The sequence below is a fragment of the Hippichthys cyanospilos genome, chromosome 12 (assembly GCF_059441005.1).
Source record: "Hippichthys cyanospilos isolate Australia breed blue-spotted pipefish chromosome 12, RoL_Hcya_1.0, whole genome shotgun sequence".
NCBI lineage: Eukaryota > Metazoa > Chordata > Actinopteri > Syngnathiformes > Syngnathidae > Hippichthys > Hippichthys cyanospilos.
The window spans coordinates 16,724,878-16,749,287 of NC_142380.1; the positions used below are offsets into that span (position 1 = coordinate 16,724,878).

General features: G+C 39.3%; 2 protein-coding genes and 1 non-coding gene across 4 annotated transcripts; 2 read left to right on the forward strand and 1 right to left on the reverse strand.

Annotated features, from left to right (window-relative positions):
* Positions 1–1,366: 1,366 nt before the first annotated feature.
* On the forward strand, positions 1,367–1,438 carry trnaq-cug (transfer RNA glutamine (anticodon CUG)). The gene has a single exon. It is a non-coding gene; the product is annotated as a tRNA-Gln (tRNA).
* A 1,042-nt stretch (positions 1,439–2,480) lies between these two features.
* trnau1apb (tRNA selenocysteine 1 associated protein 1b) lies at positions 2,481–17,012 on the forward strand. The gene is made up of 9 exons (XM_088429538.1): positions 2,481–2,624; positions 2,870–2,967; positions 3,745–3,844; positions 4,823–4,875; positions 6,822–6,950; positions 10,067–10,183; positions 13,402–13,714; positions 13,857–13,896; positions 15,676–17,012. The coding sequence occupies exons 1-9, from the start codon at positions 2,589–2,591 to the stop codon at positions 15,810–15,812; spliced, it is 1,023 nt and encodes a 340-aa protein (XP_088285664.1). The 5' UTR covers positions 2,481–2,588; the 3' UTR covers positions 15,813–17,012.
* Positions 17,011–20,732, reverse strand: fitm1l (fat storage inducing transmembrane protein 1, like). 2 transcript variants are annotated; one of them, XM_088429539.1, is made up of 3 exons: positions 20,457–20,732; positions 20,087–20,356; positions 17,011–19,451 (listed from the first exon to the last, which is right to left on the reverse strand). In XM_088429539.1, exons 2-3 carry the CDS (start codon positions 20,263–20,265, stop codon positions 18,821–18,823), a joined length of 810 nt encoding a protein of 269 aa, XP_088285665.1. In that variant the 5' UTR covers positions 20,266–20,356; positions 20,457–20,732; the 3' UTR covers positions 17,011–18,820. The 2 variants fall into 2 exon arrangements, with proteins under 2 accessions (XP_088285665.1, XP_088285666.1); XM_088429540.1 differs by having other exon boundaries at positions 20,669–20,719.
* Between the last annotated feature and the right edge of the window lie 3,678 nt (positions 20,733–24,410).

Below are 24,410 nucleotides of genomic sequence, written 5' to 3' on the forward strand. Positions count from 1 at the left end.
TCAGATTATTTGATGGCAGTGTGAACAATTTATACAAGGCCACTTGAGTATGTGGTACTAAATCTGATAGGTGTCCAAACTTGACGTGACAGTCTGAACGACCAGCTCGCATTCATCCGACTACACGAAACAAGCTACAAACATCACAATTCTGAGCTCAAAAAGGTGCAAGCATGTTAGAAAAACAAAAATAATAGATGAGGTGAAGACAACTCAAGAGCAAGGCATTTTTTTTTGCTTTTTTTTTGCTTCGTTGTCTCCCAGTAAAGCACACTGAGCAAGTGCTTAGATGTTGCTGGCAATGCACAAAATAGCATGAGACAAAAGATCACACTTACCGCCTAAGTTTACTCCTTAAATTAAACCGATTGAACATATTCTGTCTCTGCAATGATCATTTCAAACATCCCAGGTATTTCTGGAAACACATTGAGCACACCCAATGTGTGTGGTCTTCAATGAATCGTGAAACTTGGTGGCCGTCTGCTGCTGCTAGAATCTAGAATACAATGAGCTTGATTACCCTAGATTGACACTGCACCCTCAGGTGACACAATTCCGATTTTTTTGCCCCTATCCGACCTATTATTTTCAAATGCGACCCAGGCTAGGTACAGAGGTAATAAATCTGATGTGTCCAATCTTTTGATATGTGACTTCATTCTGAATGGCCAGGTCGCATTCATCTAACTTGCACATAACAAGTGACTAACGGCACAATTCTGCGCTTAAAAAAAAAAAAAAAATGCAAGCAGCTTGCGAAGAAGTTTGAAAGTATTCTGAGCGGGCTGGAAGTGTATTTTCTGTGTGCTTGCGTGCGTGTGTGTGTGTCCCCGTGTCCTCTTGCTTGCTTGGAGCGAGCTGCTTGCTCCAAACGTGTGAGGGAAACGTTGCTGTCACAGCACAAAATGCCAAGGACAAACATTGCACCTTTGCTCCTCCTAATTTCCACCTTAAATATCACACATTGAAAATGTGGCTCCGCTATGACAGCCATTCGGCCATCCATTGTGGTACTTCCATAACCATTTATTAATATTTTAATCATAGGTTTACTTTTATGTGTGACGTCACCATGTCCTCTGCGAAGAGGGGCCATTTGGCATTCATAGGTCACATTCTGTACAGGTCGCTTTTATTTGGAAACGTGAACGATGACACGGGAAAAAATCGGATTTACCAAATTATGATACTTGAAGCACACTGATCATATCAATTTTCAATACTAATTTACCTTAAGTTCAAATTTGATAAATCACCATATGCAGTAATTTTTAAGATAAATCGATGCATGCATTTATATTTCGAAAACCAAATCAGGCATGTTCACCGTTATGTATGTATTGTATACGCTGTGTGTATGTCTGGTTCCATGGTGTAATGGTTAGCACTCTGGACTCTGAATCCAGCGATCCGAGTTCAAATCTCGGTGGAACCTATACTTTTGAGAACGTGTCGAATGAGTTGGTGGCGCTGGGCCCACAGTTTTAAACGGCCCCTTCCTGTTCGATTACAACTGTTTGCTAAATACGCTATCCATGCGTACGTCTAATTCAAAGCGATTCTACGGATTTTTTTTCATGAAGGACGAGTTTTTAAGGTTTTTATAGTTACGTCTTCCATGAGCTGGTTTTAAACATGGAAAACTTTGTTTCAAATAACGCATTCAATGGAAATCTCGCTTATTTACCTTGCCTTTCTTAGTGTATCAGAAGGCAAGTTTCTTTATAATCGGATGCTGTCATTTTTTGTTGCGTTTGTGTGTTAAAATGACAGCGTGTAAGATTTGCCGTTCTTCATTATGGACAGCAGGAGGTGCAGCAGGTGCTGCATTTACCATTGTCCGTAGCTATAACAAACATAGCTGCCATTCCATTTTTTGATGAAAAACGGTCTAAATCTTACACACTGTCCCTTTAACTTACGGTTTAAATGAGACCGTGAGATATCATTGGTGATGAATAACATTTTATTCCTACTGTATATAAAGTACACGTCTGGAAGAGTATTGGGAAGTTCATGTGGATAAAGGTGCCCTAGAAATGAATTTCATCATTAAAGGAATCCAAACTAACGTTTTTTTTCACTTTATTTTTTTAACTAGGACCAACATGGCGCCTTGACTGAACTTTAAAAAGTGTCAGTGTAAAATTTAGTGGCCCCATTGTTTTGCTATTCACGTTCACTGAATAACTCTGAAAGGGGCTGAAGTGTAAATTACACGTGACAAATAGTATTAAAAAAAAAATATATATATATATATATATATATATATATATATATATATATATATATATATATATATATATATATATATATATATATATATATATATATATATATATATATATATATATATATATATATATATATATATACGAAAAAACTAAACAAAAAAAAAAGTATAACCTTCACCGCTTGGCGTTCTTCCCCGATACGACAGGCGGCAGCATCTCGTTTACAAGTCGGTTGAAAAAAAAGGTCCAACGGAAGTGCACAAGCAACGGAAAATAAACCATCGGACGTGTTACCTTTCGAACAAAAGCAAGATTTTTTGACGACAACATTTCTTCAACTCACTTGACAAGATGTTTAACAGACAAACGAGTCTCTGGATGGGTGATGTATGCTGAAGTCCTTTCAGTTATAACGTTACGTTAGTTTGAATTTAAGCTAGTTTCGACTATAGCACTAGCAAACGTTACATTTTCATTTCACAATCTTGTTAAATTGTAATGGCTTTATCTGGATGTAAAAACGTCGGTATCTTTACTTAATCTATCAAGAACACTATAGTAATTCTGAATTGCATGATGTCTTTCTCGTTGTAATTGAGACATTGCTTGCACATTTCCCCCCATTTATTTAGTTGGACCCATACATGGATGAGAACTTCGTCAAACAGGCCTTTTGTGCTATGGGAGAGTCACCGCTTGGAGTCAAAATAATAACTCACAAGATAACAGGGTAAGCTCCATTCATAGATTCGTGATATAGTGAACTTCATGGAAGTGGTTCTCAACTTTTTATCCCACGTATCTCACCAACTACCACGATCAAGTCCAACATTAAAATATATTGCGTCTCCACCAAAAACACGACTGACATACCATTCCTAAAAATATATTTATTATTATTGTAAGTCATACTAATATTACATTCTGAACATGAATTCCGATGCAAATACAGAACGTGTTTAGAAAAAAATTATATCGTTTTCTGTTAGGGATATTAATGTGCATCTTAAAAAATCCCACGGTGTAATATATCACTTCAAAATAAATAAAGCAAGCGACTTCAAAAAAGAGCAACCTCCAGCTAATTAAAAGTCAGTTGAATGTCAGCATGTTAGCTTCCTTGTGTTTAGAAAAGGAAAACAATTGGGCAAACTATTTACAGGACAAAGCCTGTAAGCAAGCATTGCAAGAGAGATAACTTACAATTTTAATATGAGAGGTCACAACATTTTAGCCGACACCACAGCGAGCTTTCTACTCCGCCACCTGAGCCAAGATTAGCTAGAGGACAAACAACACTGACAAACACATTTGCACCTACCTACTACTATATTCACTGGGAAAAACATTCATCACCACGGCAGCTACTTCTGTGCCAATTAAATGTGCCTGGGGACATTGTAGCTTTGCAAAGATCACAACCTTTTCCTGAGAATGTTGATATAATTGTTGATTTCAAAGAAAAAAAAGCTTATTTTACTCTTTGTATTTGTATTTTGTTGTGCAGCGGCTCTGCAGGATACTGTTTTGTGGAGCTGGCAGATGAAGCAAGCGTCGACCGCTGTGTTCAAAGGCTAAACGGAAAACTTGTTCCTGGCTCAAACCCGGTATGTCGACATTGCTAGTTGCTTACTTTATTTATATATATATATATATATATATATATATATATATATATATATATATATATATATTTAAAGCTGACTATTATCATATATGAGAATACTACTGACTTTTCTTTTTTTTGCAGTTGTAGTCTGTATGTAATTACAACTATACTGAGTGAATAGTGGAGCTCTTATAGTTAATGCCCCCACTTTTTTTTGTTGTTGTAGGAGAAACAAAATACTTGCTGATAAGTTCATGTAATGTGTTTTTTTGTTTTGTTTTGTAAATATACTAGAATTCAGGTTGAATCTTGTAGTGTATCATTTCTTATTCTTTAGGCCAACATAACATATTTTGTTGCATCACATGTAGGCATTTAGATGTGTTGGCAATAGAGATGCACCGAAATTAATGTTTGGGCAAAATTAAAAATACAGGGAGGGGGGTGTGTGTGTGTGTGTGGGTGCGTGTACGTGTGCGTGTGTGTGTGTGTGTTTGTGTGTGTGGGTGGGTGGGGGGTTGGGGGGGGGGGGGGTATTTTCTGCCCAAGATTGTCCGTCAGCTAAAAATTCGGTGCATCCCTGTTTGGCATTTGTTCACCGTGACTGTAGTGGGTACATTTGACTGTGAATTAAGTGGAATATGGGAAAACCTAGTGTCTAGTGGTGTATGAGTACTGCTACCAATTTACTGTTGGCCCTGTGAGGTGGCCAAATCCTGGGCTCTGCTGTCCACCGATCTGTACCTGCTGCTGAGAGACTGCTTGTACATGAATGAACTTTGTTTGAAGCTGGTGAATAGAGTCTCTGGTAGCAACTAACAGAGGAATGGGCTAAAGGCTGGTCTAGGTGGAGGAGGTATGTAAACATAATTAACCCTAATAACGTCTCTTTTTATTCCCAGCAATATCAGTGCTATACTACAGGACTTTTCAGAGTGTGGTTGGCTTATCGTGTGCTCTCTCTTCCCATTTCCAGCCTCGCAAGTTTAAGTTAAACTTTGCCACCTACGGGAAACGACAGGAGGCTGGGTAAGTTTGCACAATCAGACAACCTTATTTCTCCCTTTTCCTCACCCTAGTTTATATGGGACCGTTATTGTTGCGAAAGTAGTTAGAAATGCACATGTGAATCCACAAATATGTACAGTAAAAAGAATGCATGTCTGTAACTACAGTCACAAATATGTCATGAGAATCCACAAATGAGTCACAAATGTCCATCCATCTAAAAAAAGCTCTATCTGTGTCCATAATGCTGTAGATAAACAGCAATAGCATTTCTCAGTTTGAACTGAAACAAGTTTATAGCTTGAGGTGGACTAATTGGCACTCATATGAAACCTATAGATGGCAGGCTTGTATATCAAACTTAATTAGGGGGCTGAAATGTGTGTTAATGTATTATAAATAAGGCCTGTAGCACGGCCACTTAAAAATATGTAAGTCTGTCTTAATATATAATAAATGCGTGTATGGGATCTGACCTATTTGTAAGACTAGCGCAAAGTTTACATGATGTGCATACGTATGTGACTAATGTGTGTGTGAATTAATATGGAGTTTGCATGTATTTTGTATTTGATGTTATTTTGTTTTGTTTTATTTTGTGGTCATGCTGAAGCTTTGTGTTGATTATGGAACACTTGCTTTCTGCACATTTAATTCACAAGCGCTTGAGAGAGAGTGAAGATAGTTGTTGTGTCTTTGTTAAATCGACACCCAAAGTACAGTTGGCTTCCTACTAAATTCTCTTTAATAGGAAGACTGCAGAAATATTGATCACGGCTTCAACGTGAATTGGACCTGAACCATTTTTAAAGGCTTACACAATTACCAGATCCGTGACGGTCAAACTCGACTCGTTAGCATCGGAAAGAAATGTTTCATTTAGAAATATTGATCACGGCTTCAACGTGAATTGGACCGAACCATTTTTAAATGCTTACACAATTACCAGATCCGTGACGGTCAAACTCTACTCGTTAGCATCGGAAAGAAATGTTGCATTTACATTTGTAGCCATGTGGCTTTCGCGCGTTACCCCAGTTTACAAAACGTGACAAGTCTGCTTTCAATGAGGTCGGGGCGGTTGAATTTCACCTCATTGTTTGTTTTCATCCGTGTTGCCATGTAGGCTTGACTGCAGGACAGGCTGAGTGGTGACGTCATAGCCTATGATGTACTACGAAAGCCAGTGGCGGTCCGTGCATTTCACACTTAGGCCTTCAGTGATTCGGATTAAATAAATACCCCTCAGAAGCACACGTACAGATTACTGGGCTACACAGGCTATTTTCTGAAGCATCAATATAAACATCGATAAACCCGCATCAGCAATTAAAACTTATCATTATATGCGATATTGCCAAAACTGAACATAATTAATAATAATTTAAAATTATTTGTCCACAAAGTTTTATGGAGTTCCTAACTATTCCTAACCCTAGTGCAGGCAAGCTTTAACAAGATTGTAAAACATATTAAAAATGAAAAAAGAAATAAAACGCTTGACTCACCAAAACGTCTGTCCCCCACTTATTTCAGTTCAAAATCCATTCTTCTTTCTTTCCTTAGAAAGACGTCCATGACTTGCTTGTAGAGTTTAACTGTGCATTTCATTTTCAATAATAAATCCTTTTCGAGTGACATGGACGCCAATGCAGAAAAATACAAATCTCAATTTTTTACCTATGTCTTCATGGAAGCTATGCATTTTTATAGCACCTTGTAAACGTAACTAGCCACACAAAGGATATCAAGGAGCATTGAATAAGCATATCTCTTGGCCCCACCATCTGTTTTCTACAATCACACTTTAGAAAATAAAACAATACAACAAAAACAAGGTAGTCAAAGTCAGTGTAATGTCAGGAGCCTTTAAATGCAATGTCCTTGAAATTGTGTTGAATGAGTGTAATTGAATGTATATCCATGTATAAGTAATTGTATTTGATTCTGTCTTCATCTTCTCCAAGGCCAGAGTTTTCAGTCTTTGTTGGTGACTTATCCTCTGAGGTGGAAGACGAGCAGCTCCTCCAAGCCTTTAAGCACTTTCCCTCCTGCAAGGGAGCCAAAGTAGTCACAGACCAATATGGCTACTCCAGGTACAGTACATCAGCTTACTATAAGGACTCAAACAGCAACTAAATTTGGATAAAATCTGTACTTGGATATGGTGTATACCAGTCATTCTCAAACATTTTACACAAAGTTCCTTGCAAAAAATATTTTGCAATTGCAGTACCACCATGCTGACCAATATTATGGGTCTTTTTTTTTCCTCATTCGCCTTAGTACATGTCTTGAACTGAGTAAAAATAGTGAGTGCACAATGTCCTCAGTGCGCATGTGGGACTGTTTTGGGCTGTTTAGCGTTTAAAGACAGGTCACACACAGGTCACATTTAGAGTGAATCCTCGCTGTATTGCTGAGAGCCGCGCTGTGAAGGTTTCCCTGTGTACATGACAAAAGAGGTAACTGCAAATGGATATGCCAAGGTTACTCCGATGACATGGAACTACTGCAGTACACATATTGACTTAAATCTTATATTATTAAACTTTATACATTAACTGTAGTACTGTTTTCCCTTCTCGTTTCTATGTCTTGGCTGTACATAGTTGGGATCACGGTGAGCCGCAGTTGCTTTACGAGTAGGCGCTTGGGCCTCTAACTAGAGTGAATCAAGTAGCAGACCAAATATGATAACCTTACACTTGAAATTCCAATTTGTTACAAAAGGTAAAAAGATCCCAAAGCTTTCTTTCCTCCTTGCCGGCCTCTTTCAGCCACTTGTGTGTGATTGACGCAGGGAACTTCCTCTGCAATGACCAAAACAAAACAAAAAAAAACAAACAAACACAAAAACCAGACAGATAATCTGTCATTCAGCTCAAGGGTATGTCCTACAAGACACGGGCTGGAGTGAGTTAAAACTCTTCCCCTCATTGATCGATTGTCGCGGCGGGAGCCAATCGCGTGTCTTGTACGAGATCCCTAGTCTTGTAGGAGTGCACCTTGAGTTGATTGACAGGTTGCCTGGCCAGTCATTTGAGAACAGTACTACTTTTTTTTTGTCGTTGTGGAGGAAATTCTCTGAGTAAATCACACACGATCAGCTGAAAGAGCACAAATTACAGCTTGAAAATTATGTTCATGCTGTTCACAAGGCAGCTTATTGTCCACTGAGGCATGGCATCCCACTCTTTTTGAAGGGCATTCCTCAGGTTATTGAGGTTCTTGGGTGCAGAATTTTGAGCTTATACAAACAGGTTTTCAATGGGATTCGGGTCAGGAGAAAGTGCAGGCCATTCCATTTAAGGTACACCAGTCTTCAACAGCCATTTCCTGATGATGGGACCTCGATGAGCAGGACTATTGTCGTCCAAAAAGATGAAGTTAGGCCTGTGTTGTTCATGTAGGGGTACAATCACTGAATTAATGATGTTATACATGTAGTATGTGCTTGTCACTGCACCATTCACAAAGGGAGGGGCAGTTCTATACCAACCGGACCCCCATAGCCACATTGTAACACCGCTACCACCAAATGCCGCCTGTAAGGTGTGAGCTAGCACTGAAACAAGTAGTAAAGTACTTTTAGTACCTCACATACCTGCTCCCACGCATTTTTTTTAACCTGCATACGCTCTTATTATTGTACACATCAGAAAAAAAATTCAAACCAATCTTAGCAACAATTGTTAATGCTCTGCATGACAGTAGAATTTACCAAAACACATTGAAATGAAACTAAAAAAGCCATATTTACCAATATATATATATATATATATATATATATATATATATATATATATATATATATATATATATATATATATATATATATATATATATATACACGCAAATGCCTTGGTACGCTTTTGTTTAGGAGCTGTTTCCAGCGTTTTGTTGTCGAATAACAACTTGACCTGATTTTCTACTGCAACTGTTGCTCCTGACTCCCGATACAACAATACAATATTGTTCTGAACTCGCGCTGAATTGCCAACATTCATAGGCTCACATTTATTGCATTGACATACAATACCTATTGCCATTATTTGGGCTGACTTGGGCCCCCTTATGGCTGCATTTATTACAAATTACGAAGCCACTAGCTAGCAGCGCTTGAGTACTCCAAATTGGCTGGATAATCAAACGTTCATAAAAGGTTGTCATTCACACTTAAGTGGAAATGTGTTATTGGGTCCTGTGTCTAATTGCTTTTCTATAAAACATTTTTGGTTGCTTCGCTGTTTGTCACCCCCTGGTTGTTGTATTTTTATATTCTATTATTTCTATATTTTATCTCTTACTACCAGTAAATAAAAGTCAAATACAACTGTTGTCACACAAGATGAGGCAGCTTCCAAACATCACTTCCATTTATGACCCAATATTTTATTACAGCTGTCTGTAGAAATGTAATGGAACTGCATAATGTAACGTGAAATACTTCTTCATGAAATGTTTACATGTTTTCCCTCCAAATAACCACTAACCACATCAATGCACTTTTTCTTTTTGTAATTCAGAAAATACAAATACGACACTCAGGCGGTGACAAACCTAGATGTAAAGAAGCATATTACAGAAATATTATTACACCGCAATGTCATTAGCAATTGTGCAAGCTGGTGATCCAGCAAACCGATAACATGTGTAACAGCAAACTTCTGGTCAACACACTTTCAAACTGCGAATGCCTCCCAATAAATCTGAAATCTGAAAAACAACACAAATACAATCCTATGAGTGCAACCATATCCAATGATTATTTCGATATAATGAGAGCCACTATGTGTACCGCATTTTGAGAATCACTGGTCTATACTATTTTGATATGATAGATCTGTATTATAGCAAAGTTTTTGTATAGTAATTATAAAGTTGTGTTTGTTTTCTGTTGTCTAGTAGCTTCTGGATAACAACACAAGGGACCTTGATCACTTGCTACAGCCATTTTCACTAGAAGCCTTAAGAAATGTTTTCTTGTCTTATGCTAAAACTATTGTTTTCCCCATATAGGCTAAGCAAGAGCAACTCACAATTGAAGTGATGCTACTTCATGTTAAAAGTAAAACCACAGGTTTCAGTTCTACCATAATAATACCCATTTATATACTTTTCTCAATATAAGTTGCTTTTTGATTTAAAAAAGTATGAAATATTCTGTAAAGGTGCATGGAGAGGAGTTCTGATTGTTGTTTGCTTGCAGAGGTTATGGCTTTGTCAAGTTTGGAGATGAAAATGAGCAGAAGAAGGCAATCGAGGAATGCCAGGGCATTGTGCTCGGGGGAAAGGCGCTCCGACTCAGTCTTGCTGTAGCAAAGGCGTAAGATACTTTCATTTTCATCATCATTTGACATTTAAAGCACTAAATCTGGTTGAGTGCGTCCTTGTGGTTTCAAATTATTTCATATAACGTCAAAATGCTGATTATGTACATAAGTTTTAGCACAGTGTTCCATTTGTTGCCAACAGTAAAATCTCTGTATTAGCTGCAAAATAAACAGCAGAAGCACTCAAGAACAAAAGTCCAGTAATATAAAAGGTCCAATAAGATCCCTTCACATTTACTTTTGACAATGAGACTGAACAGATGGGAGCAGCTATGTACGCAGCACCCTTCTACAAGAATAAACATAGTTCTGTTTGTCTCATGAGATTTTATTTAAAATAAAAAAGGCAGACATGAATGGGAATAGCAGCAAAAATAGTCAACCACATTTCATGTAACAGAAAGCTATGTGTTGTATGTATACTGACAGTTACCACAGAATATCTCCCCTCCATAGAAAACACCGTGCAAAGGGCCTCATCATCCATAATGTGACTCATTTTTCCTCAAAAGGATGATTTCCCACATTTATGCATGTGATCCACATAGTCTGGCGCTTCCTTGGTCTTTGTTTATCCTGACTCGGTGCCACTTAGCCCCTTGCCCTGTGCCCATGTTTTCGTTTGTTCATTTTGGACCAATGACGCATTTGAGTGTGGGATAGATTAGGGAGTGGGCCTCTAAATCAATTAAAAAAAAATATTTATCCAATACTCAACCACAACTATTTTAATGCCACAATATATATACAGTCAGCCCCCTGCTTACGAGCATCCCGATTTGCGAACATTCCGCCTTACGAGCGTGGATCAGGGAGAATTTTGTCCTCCGCTTACGAGCAAACCTCTCGTCTTGCGAGCATTCCGACAAACCAGCCATTGAGTATGTAGAAATGTTCTCGCCTAACTGCGTCAATATATTCAGCAGTTGCGTCATCTACAATCATTAATAGATACTTATGGCGGTAACGTGAACGCTATTGGTCTTACAATCTCACACTGACTGTCTCACTCACGGTGTCTAAATATATTACCATTTAAGTGTAGTGTTTGTACAGCTAAAGGGAAAAACAGCTGACATGAAATTAAATGTGCCGATTGCAGGACAAAGAATTGTCATTGGTTTAAATGTGTGTTTTTTTTTTAATTAATTGTCAATACATTCCAACCGTTTAAAAAAAAGTGCGAATAATTATCAGTCAGTCAAGGAGACGCCAATATGCTATTGGTCGATTAAGGTCACCCGGTCTCACTCACGGAGATGCTATTGGCCGGCGTCACACGTCAATCACAGAAATGCCGATATGCTATTGGCCGAACGCCTTTATCTAGCTTGATGGGACAGGATGGAAGGAAGTAGACAAAATGAGTGAAAAACGGAATGTTTTGAAGACTTTGCAAACTTTATCTGTTAGACATAGCTTCTAAAATTACTAGCAGCGGTAAAGGAAGAAATAAGAGGATGATGTTTTAGTATCTCCGTGATTTGCACCATGACTGAAAGAGTTACTGTAACACTGTAAGACCAATAGCCTATATGCGTTGCCGTATTAACTCAAGAGGTTAATCTCTGCACCCTATTACGGGTGATGTTACAGCGCCATATAATGGTTGCTTGACAAGATTGCATGTCAGGTTAGTCGGCGATCTCCCAATATGCATTGGGACAGCGTCATTGTTGCAATTTTGTGAGTTGTAACCAAAGGTGAACTGACGCTCGAACAAGCCATAAGTGTGCTGCTTAGTAAATGCAACACACACAACCACCTCTCCGCTTCCACCGTGCTCAATTCACGTCGGGAAAAACAGTTGACATGAAATTAAGTGTGCCGATTGCAGGACAAAAAATCGTCACAGATTTAAATGTGTTTTAATCAATAAGATGTCAATACATTCCAACCGTTTAAAAAAAAAGTGCAAATAATTATCAGTCAGTCAAGGAGACGCCAATATGCTATTGGTCGATTAAGGTCACCCGGTCTCACTCACGGAGATGCTATTGGCCGGTGTCACACGTCAATCACAGAAGTGCCGATATGCTATTGGCCGAACGCCTTTATCTAGCTTGATGGCACAGCTGGTTGGGATGGAAGGAAGTAGAGAAAACCCTGACTGAAAAAGTTACTTTGACACTGTAAGACCAATAGCATATCTGATTTACCGTATTGACTTAGAGCATTCATCTCTGCTCATCTCTGCTTATCTCAGCACAAGTCACGTCTTTCCAAAGGTAAAAGTCATTTATCCTTTGTATTTGTTATTTAATGCAACTGTACAGTAGATTATGTCACTTAATATTAATTTATGTATACAGCGTGATGATTTTACCTAAGGCTTCTGCGCGCGTTGCACGCACTCACGAATTAACATGGGTTTGGATTGCCCGCTATACGAGCAATTCGAGATACGAGCGTAGCCGCTGAACGGATTAAGTTCGTAACCCGGGGGCCCACTGTATATATATATATAGTTTCCCCAATTTTAAGTAATTCTAAAGATCTCCAAAAAAAAGTAGTGTGAGGAGCATACTGGCCATTTATGTGCATTGCCCTGTGCATCAATTGTGGCTAAATGTGCCTCCCCACCAACCGAAACACACTATGAGCACGCACACACACACTCAACTATCCCAACTATCCTCTATATTACGAAGGTCTTTTAGCGTCCTTACCAGTACCATCGCACCAGTCATTTTCTATAGCTCTTAGACTCTTAAGTGCTATCGTCTAAGTCTTAAAGTATTCGCATTAAGGTTATGAGGGGGCTCGAGCCTACATCAGGTGACTGGGCGAGAGGCATGGTAGTGGGGTACAGTCTGAATTTGTATTCAAACAATTGCACTGTACATGTAGACAAACAATCGTGCACACTCGCATGCAAACCCGTTGGTAATTTAGTATTCAATTAACCTGATTTCTTTGCTATGTAGGGTCAAGCTGGACAAAAACGCATATAAGCATGAGGGGATTATGCTAATTTCATAAAGAACAACTGGAGTCAAGAGTCTATCCATGAGCCGCGGAACAGTGAGGCCTATTGGGCTGTCTTCATTTAGAATAGGCCTATGTGTGGGAGAAATAAAGTTAAGCCACAGAAGGATATAGAAAATGTGTGCAGTGCTACTTTTAAATAGTACACCTTGAAACATTTTTAGTTTTGAATCATCTCTTTATAATGAACACGACATGAATTTTCCATTCATTTGCTCTGTAGCCAGAAGACAAACACCTGGGTGGCCCCGAATCAGAATTACCAGACCAACTACAACCAGCCGCCATCTAGTTATTATGGGAACCCTAACGGTGGTGGTCAATGCTACTACTCTCAATGGGGCAGCTACGATCAGTACAGCGGCTACAACAACGGTGGCTACAACAGCAGCTATAATAGCGGATACAATAGCAACTACAACAGTGGCTACGGCTACAACTATGGCTCCTACGGATACCCACCACCCAGCCATATGATGCCGCCACCTCCCACCGGGATGCCGCCCCCGTCTACTGATCTGACAGGAGATGCACAGGTATGTGATATTGCGTCTCGACTTAGTCAAATATGTATGAACCTACCTTACAAGTTATGGTCGTTGCTTTTTGATTTGTGTTCCGCTAGTAATGTTCAAAACATTGCATCATATTTTCTGAACATTCTTTGGTCCTCAACAGACTCAAGAAGAGACAGGCGACGGTGAGGACAACGCAGAAGGTAACAAACATTTAAGTCTCCCGATTTTACTGTGCAATCACAGTTGACCCTTACAAATGTACCCCTGAACTATTCGTATTGTTGTTGTCCGAGTACAACCCTATAGGACTTTTGAATCAATGGTTAGGGTTAACCCTTTTTGTTAGGATGGAAACTTTTATGCCAGTTGGGACGGGAGCAAGAATTTGCCAAGACAGTCAAGTGATTTTGCCATGACATGCTGCTGAAAACAGCTTCAAAGTAAAAGCGTACCAAGGAAATCATTTCCATTTTGAAGCTGTGCTTTGGCAGCATGTTTTACTGTCTTGCAGAAAATGAACAACTGTTGCTGTGATTGGCTTGACCTTTTTTCCTGACGTGTAAGTGGGTATCCTGGGCAAGAAAAAAACACCTCCATCATTTTTTCACCTGAGGCACCCAAATTACTCCAGGACTTGTTTCGGTCCCATTGCACTTCTGGTGTACATGAAACATTTGCCACTCATCAATTTAGGTGTGGAATTGAATAAATAAACGTGGACTACTTTTTTGTTCATCTATTAATGAGACAATAACCCAAGTGTTGACGAAAATAACAAAAATAACAAATAAGCATTTTATAAAATGAACTAAAAAAAAATCAGACGTTGCTTTTGAAATGTTTAATCAGAATTATTTTTAATAACCCCAAAAAAGCCTGGACTCATGGTACCCCAAGAAAAAATAGAAAAAAAAATCACCAAAGGGAAATTTTAACCCAAGGTGATTCCTCAACTTAATCACTCAAGTTGGTCTATTTAAAGATTGGCAAGTGGCGTTTGGTGACATGGTGTGCACAGCACTAACAACAGATCGATTACAGAATGGTTACAGTAAAGACCATAAAACACATTTAATCAACCAGATGATCCTATGAATACCATTGAACATGTTATTAAAAAAAATGTAAATCCACAGGACTGTAGACAACCTCCATAAACGGCGTCGCAGGAGGAAAATTGATTAAAACTGAAGACATGTTTAATACAAATTGTAACAAAAGAGCCCAGAACAACCTGCAAAGAAATCAAAGTGAACTCCAAGGTCTCGGTTGATAGGTATCAGTGTAAATGATTTAAAAAACAAAAAACAAAAAAAAAATGGAATTTGCATAACTGTGTCTTGTTTATAGCCTTCTATGACCCTTAGTGTCACTGCAGTGACTGCTTCCAAAAATTGTGCAGCAAAATATAAAAGGTACCTATGTCAAGGCCTGTTTCATGAATTTCTTTTTAAAAATCCAAATAATATATACATAAATTCAGTTCCAAAGCAATGTCTTATTTACATCATGTATTTTTCATATATTACTTTTGTCATATTAAATGTATTTCTGTAACCACTGTACAGGAAGGTCTGCCGATGAAACTTAGATCCATTTAATTTAACTGGTGACTTAGGAAATACCAAAGAATTACACCCCAGGTCAAATTCAATTCAGCCGGTATTCACAAATATTTTCAAGTGAGTGTAAAACCAACATTTCTTCAGGTTCACTACTTTTCACGATTCCTTGTACATTTCCGGAATACGCATCCATGGTGCCAATCATCTCTCAGGATGTTTAGCTTTACTGCCATTTTGGAACGCATTGCAAAGTAAACGAGTACCTTTGTTTGCCCCTTCTGAACTACAAATGGTTGCGTGATTGAAGTGATGATTTGACAGCATCAGTATTTTGTTAGAGTGACAAAATATTCACAGAAAAGTGTTTTTAGTTGCGTAACCCTACAGTGGTGCTTATTCTTTGGTGTTTTACAGTGCCATTCCAAGAATTTGATGTGGACCAGTATAACACCGATTTTATGCAGCGCAGCGAGGAGCTCTTTGATGCCTTGATGGACTGTCGCTGGGAGCCACTGGACTCTTTTGATTCTCCCATTCCGTTACTTTCTTGATAAATATCCTTAGTCCTTTATCCCCCTCAAAAAATAGACCCACAATGACTGCGTTTACATATAGTCAATAAACCTTTTCCAACTCGAATATTGGCAAAATGCATTATTTGAAAAGCCATGTAAATGCTTTTCGGTACAATGGTATTTGTAATACACACCATAATCCCGTTTAAACCTCGCCATAGTGAGCGAAAGGTGGGAGGCGTGGGTACTTGCCGTTTGGAGAAGTAAAGCTACTCAGTGAGCCATCTCCATCGGGTAAACCTGCTGTACAGAGAGTAGAACTCAGATGCAACAAAGAGCCACACTTTTGGAGCGAGTAAGAAAGCCATTACAATATCACTGCTGAGTGACATGAATGTAATGTTTCATCTTGAAGGTAGATGGTAAGCAAAAATGTCTATTTGCGTCATGACGTTATGCATATGTCGCCTTCTTGATTGAAGTAATGCAGTTTACATAGCCCTTTTTGCAAACACATGTCAACTGAGAGAGATATTTCATAAACCTGAATTTTGACTTGACCCAACCTTAACTGGAATGGTAACAGCATGTAAACGCAGTCATTCTCTTAATTGGTGTTTGTATATGCCTTTCCAAAAGCTGATCCACTTCATACAGCTCTGAAGTGTCATCATCCAATAAGTACACTTTGGTTTTATTGTTTACCATGTTGGTAAGGTTCAGAGTCTCACAATAAGGAATGACCTTACCCCTCATGCCATGGTGTGTTTGGGTAATTTGGGAACCAAAGTACTGAGGTCACCTTTCTGATGTTCAAAGTCGTGTTGCGGTGCACGACCAAGTAGCCTAAAACGTAAGTTGCATTCATTCACGACATGTCAGTAGTAACCACAAAAATATCCAGGGGTGATCCTTGGTCACTCCTGGATGGTAGGTACCTTCTTTGTTTATATATACGTCGAATTGTTCTTTATTGATTCATTTTTTAGTGAAGGAACTTAATTTAGGTAATGATTAAACATGGGGAAAGTTCTATAGATAGAGGAATTTTAAAGTAACGGCAGAGTTCTTGTGTGAATGCAACATCATTCGGACTCGGAGTACAAAGTACTTCAGAGCGCTGTCAGTATGTGCTTCTATGGGTGGATTTCACAGCAGCGTTGATGCAAATTTTGTACAGATAGAAATATCTTTTCTGAAACTGTTTGATCAATAAAAACACTTTCAAAGAGTCAACAGGTCTGGTCATTTAATATGGAGGTGGCGGTAAAACAATGTAGAGCAATGCTTAGGGTTGCTGTGTATATAGTTTGGGCTTGTTTATATTTCTAACCTTGCCAAATTAGTGCTTTTTTTGTGGGTCATCTGGCATGGAAATGACACAATGTCCTCCTGCGATAAGTGGAAAAAGTGAGTAAATTGTCTTTAGATGCATTTGCGAATAGGAATGGTTGCTTTGAGTTTGCCTTGCGATTGGCTGGCAACCAGGATGTACCCTGCCTACTACCCAGACAGGCAAGATCGTTTTTCTGGAGTTGCTTCATATATTAATACCATTACAAATGTAGTTTAAAAGTCAGATGCATATGGCACAGTACTGTTTTCATGCAAGACCATTTTGTTTGTATAGTGTAGTACATTCCTTACTTAATTAGCAGTTCAATGTCAGAGTTCCATCTTGGGCAAGTTACTTCAAAACTTCAATACATTATATATGACTCATTGTTGTCATTTCAAGGCAACTACATAGTTACATTACAATATTACTGTATTTGAAACGTAATGCATGGCAACTACTGTACTGTATTACTTTTATATTACTCTCACCAAGATAACTGGAAAGATGGATTTGCCATTCTAATTGTAACTCATTATGCTCATTACACATCCAGTGAAAGGTTGTCTTAAGACTAAAAACAGTACAAATCATTTAATCTGTATTGCATTGTAAACCTATAAAGACAAGGTGCAAAATATTTTGTATTTTAACCCCTTTATAATCTAGCTTCACAGCATAGTGATACAATGTTTATGCTGTAGGCAAAAACTGCATTTCACAATGTCAATGTTAATCAAATTCAAGTTCAGTCGACAAGGTTAGACATGTTTCAGAAAAAGCTGGTTTTAGTGCGGCTAACGTTAGCAGCTAGCCTACATCATTGTGAAGGTGTTTAACGTACTAGCTACTTTGGGTTTTGTATGCTTCATCTTGAAACACATTGACTACAACTATCAACTATAACAACTGTAAAGTGAAAATTAGGATTAGTTTATCTTGTTTATATTGCTAGTTGCAACAGGGATCTCGCTTACAAGGTTTCCAAATGCTGGTAAATCCACTTTAAGTGTTGTCGTATTTCAAGACCTTTATTGTCATATGTATTGTATTACAGCAACTAATTCATTACTCCCAACACTGCCGGAGATCCCTGTTTAGATCCCTGTTTAAACTTTTTTTTTTTTTAACTCCATCATTGCACACGCTCCATAATCACATATGTAACACATAAATTGGAGGGCAAGGGCCGTAAAACGACCCTTTACAATGGTGCGACAGATTTTATTTTTACTCAAAATTGCCATAAAATCAGGTGAGGAGAGTAGCCATATGACAGACATGTCATCATTCAACATTAAATATACAGTAGGAATCTGAAGCACACAGAAGATCATGTTTTCTCTGTAAAACTAGGTATAATGATTTGCAAGGGGAAATGCTTTCAATCACATCAAGTCATGGCGTCAGCCAGTGTTGCAATGTGCACAGAATGTGATTTATTTAAAAAGTTTTAAATACTCATTTTCTCCAACAAAACTACTTTGCATAGGTTATTAAGTCACACTGGACACATTCTTGCACCTCTATATGATATGAAATAGAAGAGAAATTTTGCCTTGGATTGTTTTCGCTGGTGCTTCTGAAGTCAACTCAAAGGCTGAATAAGCGAATAGAAAAAACAACAACCCTCTGATGACCTGAGGACGGAACCTGAAACGGTCTCCAACATCCACAGGTGCAATTACGTAGATCTCTGCGATCCACATCAGTCATGGTTTTTGACCAGTCCCAGTCCAGGTCTCCCAGGGCAGTACCAGCAGGGCCCCAGACAGTACCACCCTTGATACAACCCCCTCCAACTCAAACAACCAAGAGCTCCTCCGAGCAGCTGAGTGGGGAACTGGGGGAAGTAGGCGAGGAGACAGAGTAGAAGGAAGAGCCAGAGGCTGAGCAGGAGAACACAGAACAGGAACACGATTCTAAGCGGGGCGTCGGAAAAACCACCGCAACTCAGGTAGGGGCCAAACACCGCTGTTTCCTCAGCGAGCAGCAGGCAGCAGAGACACAGGAGGAAGACGTCCTCGGAAACCTCGTATCCCCTCCATAGCATCCCGGCTTTGAGGCATTCTGCCCTGCTCTCGCCTTCTCGCAGCACCAAGAGTGGCTGACTGTTGTTGATGTCTGGGCTGCCCGGCAGGGGCTCATAGCAGCTTCCCGTAGCATTTTCCAGAATGTCCAGAAGTTTGCAGAAGACGAACCACAATGCGCCAGCTACTCCGAGTCGGGAAAGGTGACGGAATGACAATGAGAGGGAGCGATGTGTAGAGAAGTACAGAAGGAAGACAAAAGAGCCAACGAAGATACACGTCCATCCCCAGCCGGATCGCAAAAACATCCTGGAAGAACAACATAAGTAAACGGTCATTAACCAGGATTATTTTGATAAGGTACGCGCTCTACCGTGGCAGCAATGTGGACAAATGGTTAGAACGTCTGCAGGCTCACAGCTCAGGGGTTTGGGGCTCAAATCTCGCCTCCGTGACTACTTTACACATTTGGAAAATGGTTTTAGCCTCATGTAGGACTCTAAATTGTCCATGGATGTCAATGTTTAACTTTCGGACTGGTGACCGCTCGATGGTGTACGCCACACTAAGCCTAATGGAGTATAATTTGGGTAAACATTGTACAGCATACTTGAGTATAACTGAGTATACAGTAATCCCCCCCGTGATAAGTGAAAAACCGCAAAGTTTATGCGGGTGTTGTGAAATTTGCGGGTGTTGTGCACACCTTCTCGTCTTTATTGCTGACGAACTGAAAGTAATGGGTCATCCATCTTGTGTATGTATTGTCTATATTCAATCTGTGGGCTGCAGCTGCCACACTCATCTCTGTTACATTTTGCCCCGGACTTTTCTCTTCTGATCTCATAGTGTTTTTGGCAGAATTAGGGAAAAAAAACTTTAAGCTTTTGGCTTAAAAATGCAACCTTAGCATCACACTTAAGACAAACAGGAAGCATCCTCACCTGTAAAGGAAGTGGCTTCTTTTAGCAAAGATGCTGTGCTGGGACACCCAGAGACTCAGCGCCGGCCCGAACATCACCACGGCAGACAAAACAAGGTGGAAGTGTCGCCGGAACATCGTATTCCCCAACAGGTGGGCGGCCAGGTCTGTCAGGACCACCAACATTGTGTTGAGGATCATCTCCACCTTGAACTAAATCTTTCACTGGAAGAAAAAAAAAAGTGTCCGCTTCTGTTGTGAACGGTGGGTGTCCTTCGCAGTCCTGTTAAGCCTGCAACAATTCACACAAGATTTGAATCCGGGCCAGAATTCCCTTGACGTAAGACAAAAAATGTTTACATTGTTAAAAATAGTTGAAACTACAGTCCTACTTGGCCAAAGAGCGGGTTAACATTCCTTGCTGCATTGATAGAAAACAAATCCAGATCATGCAGATTTGAAGCTGCCGTGATTCAGTTAGCTGCTTCTGAGCAGGAAAAGTGGAACGAGCCAACTGGTTAGTGGCATTTCAGACTCCAAATATGTGCCTGCTGTTAAATCCAGCCGTGAAATTCTTAAGTCACGGTGAGAATGTCTGACTCACTGTGGTATAAATCGTCTATGAGCAGTTTGAACTGCAGGAGAAACATGAGCTGCTGTCCATCTTCTTTGACTGTACAGCAATTTCTCACGAGCGGGTTGCTGCGTAATGGCTGACCCAAATTCCTTTGCAGAGATTGCAGCAAACTGCAACTTGACGGTCCAAGATCCCTCAACACAAATACTGTATACGGTATACGATAATACAGGATATAATCTGGACCCGGGGATGTCGTACGATTTTAAAATCAAAGAAAGGTCAAAGTAACTTAATTCTAAGTAGGATTGATCTCACCTGATGTGCAATCATTGCAAAAATAAGAACACGTGAAGTCATGAATTCAACTTGGCAAGTATCCAAATTATGCACTCATTCAATCCCAAAAACATATTTATACGTTTTTGCAGTCTGAATAGCCAATATCATGTATGTATTTACAGTATTTTTTTTTAAATATTTGGATAAAGGGCTGTCTAAAAAGAACTGGAAATGAATGAGCTAAACTGGTGTGTGTTTTGAGCTTTCTACCAACATAGTGAGGACATTTAGGCTGGTCAGCATTTGTTCAGACCTCTTTTTGAGGTAAACAAGTTAAGAGTATAGGTTTGAATTGGGTTGAGGTTAAGATTAGGGTGTGTGTGTGTGTGTGTCTGTGCGTATGTGTTTGGGTATTAATAGCACTAACCTTTACCGTGAATCTGGGGTAAAGCTCAACAGCTGTGACGGTTCATGTGTTTCTCCTTGTGGGTGGGGGTGCAAAATCGGATGACCATTACAGAACATTTTAGGAACCATATTTTTGCTCAGGTATATAGGTTACAGTTTTATAAAGACTGCAACCAAAAATATTTGCTAATGGAAAACCATCTTAACCCCTGGGTGTCCGGGAATTTTTCACTCAGGCTAATCCACTCAGCGAAGTCGTTTAAAGACTTGCAAAAGTCTTAAATTGTTCGCTAGCGCCCCCTGGGGGTTTGGGATCTCAGCACAAACATTTCTATCACACCCTGTTCACGAGTTGCCTTTGAAAGGATTGATGCAAAAATTAGGGGGACTCCATGATACAACATCAGGGTCCAAAAATGATAATATTTCCAATTTTTAATGGCTGTAAATGAGGCCGACATGAGCTAAATTTGACATCTGCAGACTACTCTTGACCTCATGTTTGCAACCATTTAGAAGGGACGGCAGAACAGCATATTAAAAGTCATGTTTTGACAATCAAATATTTTGGCCTCCTCCTAGTGTTATTTTTGTATGGTTTTCCTTTGATATCACACATCACAAACATCTAATCTGTGTTTGATAGCTAGAATTTGGAAATGGATTTGATGACTCAGCAGCATGTTAGACCAGTGCAAGCATCTTCAATTAATATTCAGAGGAGTCACGTTGCAAGGGACGTCTTTTCAATGAACCAAACATGCATGCTTTTGGAATGTGATGTTGGTCAACACTACCCCAAATACATTTACTGTATGCGCTTTGCCCTTCCTGTACGACATTGCCAGCTTTCACTATTTGTTGCAACTTTTTGTGATTTTGCAGCATTTGTAGTTTTGCAAATACACTGCACAATAAACGCCTTACCAAATCATGCATCCCGGTTCATGGTCCCACCATTGTTTTTTTTTTTGTCCTGTTATCACTCATGTTTTGTTCTTTTATTATAGGTTGTCATTCTACTTTCAACCATTTGGTGGCAACGCACAACTGTGTTTATGGACTGAAAAATGAATCGACTAAAAATTGTCCCTTGCAAAAGCCAGAAAGCAGCCATCTTTGCATTTCTAAAGTCACTGAACAAGCGAGTGATAGGGAAAAAAAGCCTCATGACTCACGTGATTTTTTCCTCCTCAAGGTAACGCTTGGTTTAGCGATGGAGGGAAAAATTAATGCATTTCAATTGTAGAGACATTTTGTAGCTCTGTTACCATGGACTTAGCCAAAATGAATTAACGTATATTTCCGGGTAGAAGTCGAGTTTTTCTCCCTCATTTTCAAACCCCATGTTTGAGAAGTCAATTTATAACCACATAACTCAAAACAGAGCCATTTTTTCCACATATCTATGTTTGAATAACATTAATTAGAATGTAAAATAAGTAATATCATGTCATTTACGAGGCTTAAAATTATTACATATACCTCTAATTCAATATAGTATGCATCTGTTTTAGAGAACAGAACGTCGAAAAAAATGCACTTTTTTCTTATTGTCTTTTTGTTATCAACAACGAGACTGCGTGGATAATTATTCCAGCAGACTTTGACATATTATGAAAGGGAAAATACGGCTTGGCTCATCTCCTTCAGCCCTTGGACGTGTGCTTGAACAAGTTGGCACGGATGTCGGCAGGTAGGGGGAGAAACAGCGAAGGGCACCTTCAACGCTCTGATCTCACAACAGTCGTCACTTAGGTAAAGAACATCCCAAGTAAAATGAGAAGCATATCATCTCCTAAGACCTCCATTTCAAACAAATCGGACGGGTTTGAAAATGACTACCCGTGGAAGAGTAACGAGGAATTTGCGAAATAGGACCAATAATTTGACAAACCATTTCGAGTGGGGCCATAGTTACGGGAAGTTAGCGAAAAGAAAACATTCTGAGAATTGCGCTCTCTTGCTGAGGGATGCCAATTTGACTTATAAGGAATTGTTTGAGATTGTTATTTGAGATACAGATAATATACAAAACATTATTTTGGTTATGTCAAATAATATTACAGTGTTCCTGTCTTTCCTCAGTGCTTGATGTTTGTTTGTTTTTGTTTTCATAAAAAAGAAAATAGCTGTATTGCAGAAAGACGCTGTGTAAAGTTTTCCAGTATGCCAAACAGAAGAGTTGACTGTAAACACACATGCAGAGGGCGCTCCTACAAGACAAGTGATTGGCTTCCTGAGAAGCATTGACCAATGAGGCCAGGAGTGTATTACAACACCTGCCCTCATTGGTCGATATTGTGCTGGGAGCCAATAACGTGTGGTAGGAGTGCTGTGCAATGATGGACTGATATTCTCACTAGTCTTGTCCAGGATGTTGACTGTTGAGTACAGTTCCTCCAGCAGCAGTCTTTGAGTGAAACCTCACACATGAATGAGAAAGGGTCGCAGGAGGAGTATGATGAGGACAAAAGATAGTGTTGGGAAGATATTACAACTAGATTTCTTGTAACAAATTGGAATTTAGACTGTGCTTCCCTGTTATCATGTTTGGTCTGCTAGGCTACTTCGGCCATCCATGCTCCCCGACTACGACCAAGGTATGGAAATGGGCAATGATAGCAGCAATTACTGTATAAGGTTTATTCAATAAACATTTAAATGAATATGTGTGGCAGTAATCTCAAATCTGTAAAGTATAAATACTTTTCACATCATAAAAATGCTGGTGCCCACATACACAAGCACAAAAACTCACATACACATTTAAAAGCTTAGCCTTAATCTTTTGTTTATTCATTAATTAAAAATTCTCCAGCGACTCTTGCAGGCTGCCACAGATCTACCATATAAGGAATTGTTTGTCTGTGTGTGCGTATGTGTGTGTGTGTCGTTAACAACATGAGAATAGTTGCCAAATCTGTCAGTCAGCTGTTGTTTTGTTTTTCCCCATGACTGTATGAGCATAGTTTGGCTCAACTACTGGACTTCATATTTGCAGTTCCGCACCGCTGCTATCAGGTGTGAATGACACTGAAAAGTGAACTCTCAAATGCACGCAGCGAGTGCCTGTATT